The 4007-nt window shown below is 37.2% G+C and overlaps 1 protein-coding gene across 2 annotated transcripts in view; it reads right to left on the reverse strand.

The window, feature by feature from the left end:
- LOC106880878 (carbohydrate sulfotransferase 11) overlaps positions 1–4007 on the reverse strand; it is a 40030-nt gene that overhangs the window by 7481 nt on the left and 28542 nt on the right. Inside the window, exon 3 of one of the 2 annotated variants that reach the window (XM_014931033.2) lies at positions 7–2621. The exons of the other annotated variant lie outside the window; for it this stretch is intronic. Within the exon in view, the coding sequence (XP_014786519.1) occupies positions 1461–2621 (1161 nt within the window). The 3' untranslated portion in view covers positions 7–1460. Of the gene's footprint in view, positions 1–6; positions 2622–4007 lie in introns of those variants that run through there. 2 annotated transcript variants of the gene reach the window in all.

Consider the following 4007-nt stretch of genomic DNA (forward strand, 5'->3'; position numbering starts at 1 on the left):
CGGAATTGCACTTATGTGCATGCATTAAGGGATGGGTGATATAAAAACAAAACTTAGTTCAATTTCAAAAATGCACTTTTCACTATCAAATCCCCACCACCACCACCATCTCGAGTGTTACCACCTCCATTTCCACCACCGCCACTACTACCATCATCAACCCTCTCTTTCCCTCCTTTCTTTCCCCTCTCTCACTCCCTCTCTCTCCCCCTCTCTCTCTCTCTCTCTCACTCTCTCTCTCTCTCTTTCTCTCTGCCTTTCTTTAACTACACCATCAGCACATGTCCCCTCTGCTAAAATTATATTTTTAACTCTTCCCCTCTACCTCCAACTAACATTTTTAACCACGTGATAAATATTACGTTCCCCCTACCTCATGTCATGGATGCTTCTCTCTCTCTCTCTCACTTTTCAACTTATCCTCTTTTTTGCTCTCCTTTTTCTTCCTCCTCTCTTTCTTTTCAACTAATCATGTGAAAGCTTTACAATTACATCACCTCTACCTCGTCATGGACACTCCTCTCTCCCTCTTTTTCTCCCTTCCTCTTCTCTCTCTCTTTCTTTTCCTTCTCTCTCTTTTTCTCTCTCCTTTTTTTCCCTCTTTTTTCTCTAATCACGTGAAAGCGTTACCGAAGGTCTAAGTAACGCAATGACAAGCAGAATTATTGTAAGATTACGTGTGTGTGTATGTGTGTGTGTGTTGTGTGTGTGCGTGTGTGCCATATGCACTTATGCGATCATGTGAGCGTCTATATGTATGTGGGAGGGTGTATATTTTTGTATTCATTCTAAGAACCTTAAATGTAGATCTTTTAGAATGTTCGGATTTAAAAGATAAGAGTCAGTTGCTGTGTTCTGTCTTGGAATACCCCAACATTTTCAGGTTTCTTTGATACGAATCACTTATTAGATTGGACAGTGAACACCTAATGAAATTGATCAGGAATTTTTTTCTCGTAATTTGAATTCAAATCTGAAATGCTTTTCCTTGACCAACTCATGTTTTCTAGGTACCACTTGTTTTCATATAGAAAATAAAAGTGATCATTTATTTCAGTTTGGGAATTTGTTCAATATGAATTATTTATAAATGCATGAATAAGTAACTGTCTTAATAAGTTACCGAAATTAATCGATTATGTATTTAAATTAATAAAATGAATTAATTTCTTTAAAAATGTGTTAAAGTATAAATGCAGAGTCCACTGGTGGTGTTCTGTCATGGAGACGTTGTATTATTTTTGATATTTCAAAAGTGTTCTTTCAGATAGTTTTGTGAGTGGAGGTGTGTGTATGTGTGCATGTGTGTGTGCGCGTATGTGTGTGCGCGCGTATGTGTATACGTGTGTGTGTCTGTATGTGTGTGCGTGTACATATATAATTAGTTTGTAGATTTGTGAGGATAGGTTTAAAAATGGAGATACACGTATGTATACATGTATGTATATTCACATATTCATTTAGACATCGTCAAAGTTAAAATACGTAAAGGGGCCTGTTGAGATGCGTTTATCGGGATCAAATATGATGTCCGGTTTGATCGGATAATCCCATAATTCACATTCACTGCTGAATAGTTTTGCGAGATCTTCCAAGTCTTTCTTCGGTACTGAATAATACGCTTCCAAAAATGGAAATTTCCGTGTTTTATGACAATCTGGATCACTAAAAGAATTATTGCTGTATTTCGTTAAAATTGAAAGAAACTGAGTTTTGTTAAGGGACAGTAATTCTTCTTTTGTTATTGTCAAATTAAATTTGTAACAGATAAGTCCTTTGATTTGAAGTTTGCGCCACATACGCCGCGTGAAGTTATGTATATCAAAGCATGGGTTTTTGTTAAGCTTTTTATTATTTTTTAAGCCAGATACTATATTGACAACGTCCTCGAGTTCATCTTTGATAGTTCCACTATCAATCTCATCCAAGATAGATTGGTATTCTACATGAAGCTTACTAAAAATAGTTGCTGCGTCTGTTTTGAAATTTTCAAGCTTTCCTATGAAATCATATTTCACTGAACACGGATTAGTTATGAAGTGCGTCGGCATAAAATGACTATCCATGGATTTACCTTCAGATATTTGAGACACAAGATAACGTATCAAGTCCGTTAATGTAGCGTCAGTGCCACATTTTTTTGATTTGTCTGGAGCTGAAGGTCTACTTTCCTTAATTAGTTTCCGACTAAATCCACTCCAATAGTCATAACGCGAGAAAACCTTATCGACGTAACTTGAGAATAAACGCTTGTAAGGATCGCGGACAAATAAAACGAATTTATATTCTCCCTGAACTTTTTCCAGTTGTTTTTCCGTTAACATTTTGGTAGTGTTCAATGGAAGACCGTGGGCAGCACCTAACGAATAAATAAAGGGGCTGGAAATAGATTTATGACTGCTAATGTAATACAAGAAACGCTTAAAAAACGAACAACCGCTTTTAGGGGTGAGACAGATGACAAATTTGTACTTGTGTATGACGACAGCCGAATTTAAATAAGTATTGTTTCTGTAGCCATTGTAATGGGAGAAATTTTTTGAGCACAGTCTCTGAATGTTCTCTTTTATATCGATAGGAGTCGGAGTCGATTCATCTGACACAACGAGCGACGATTTCACCTAAAAATTAAAAGCAGAAAAAAAGATATTTATATTTATAACTATCATATAAGCATATTAATAGAGGTTTGATAATGCAAGTACATATACAAATGGTGGCTCAAAAGACTTTTCATATAATGTGTGTGTGTCTGCGTGTATATGTGTGCGTGCATGCACGTGTGTGCGTGCATGAGTATTTGTATATATATGTGTGTGTGTGTGTATGTGTGTGTGTGTATATATATATATGTGTGTGTGTGTGTGTGTGTGTGTGTGTGTGTATATGCGTGTGTGTGTGTATGTGTATATATATATATATATATATATATATATATATATATATACACGCACATGGATGCGTGCGTGTGTATGTGTGCGTGTGTATGTGTATGTGTGTGTGTGTGTACATATATCCGATAACGGAAAAAAGCGCTAAAAGTGTAAATAATTTTTTGTATTTCATGTATTTAATATATAGGGTCAGCCTATAAATAATGTGGGGTTTTTCCATTGCATGAACTAAAAGTCGGGGTGGGGGAGACAGGTTAGACTACCTGCAACAACTTGCTATAAAACCAGGTAGTAATTTTACCTTGATACTTATTCTTAGTGCAAGTTTTGAATTGTACAGTTCGATTTTAACAGTTATTGTTTCAAAGTTATAATGGAAGTGACGAAGGAACATATTCAGTATATTTTGCTTTTTATGAATTCAATAAAGTACGAGGAATATCAAGGCAATATAGAGGGATCGGATAATAAGCGTAAGCAACGGAAAGTGCGGGGAATGTTAATGCAGTATATGTAGATTGGACAATAAGCGTAAGCCAATGTCAACGTTGGTTCCAGAAATTGCGGAAGATCTATAGAGCTCAGCGAGGACGTCCTGCAAACCCTAGTGGAACTAAATCCCATCGTAACTGTTGAGGAACTAGCAGGGAATCTTGGATTTGGTTATTTACCCGTTCATCGACACCTACATGCGATCGGAAAAGTCTGCAAACTGTGTCAATGTGTTCCTCACAAACTTCCCGAGTCTAATCGCACTCAGAGAGTGAATGTGTGCTCTTTTTGTTGTCACGTCATACGAATGAACCTTTTTGGGGACCGAATAGTGACTGGCAAAGGGAAATGAGTTCTCTATAAAAATGTCAAGCACCGGAGACAGTGGATAGGGAAAGGAGAAACACCGGCATCCCAGGCTGAAGATGGTTTTCAACCACTTAAGATGTTGTTATCTGTTTGGTGGGATATGAAAGGTTTCATCCACTTTGAACTTTTAAACCCAAACCAAAACAAAGGAGATCTCTGCGTAACAAAGGAGATCTCTGCGTAACAAAGGAGATCTCTGCGTAACAAAGGAGATCTCTGCGTAACAAAGGAGATCTCTGCGAGCAGCTTGAG

The sequence above is a fragment of the Octopus bimaculoides genome, chromosome 7 (assembly GCF_001194135.2).
Source record: "Octopus bimaculoides isolate UCB-OBI-ISO-001 chromosome 7, ASM119413v2, whole genome shotgun sequence".
Classification (NCBI taxonomy): Eukaryota; Metazoa; Mollusca; class Cephalopoda; order Octopoda; family Octopodidae; genus Octopus; species Octopus bimaculoides.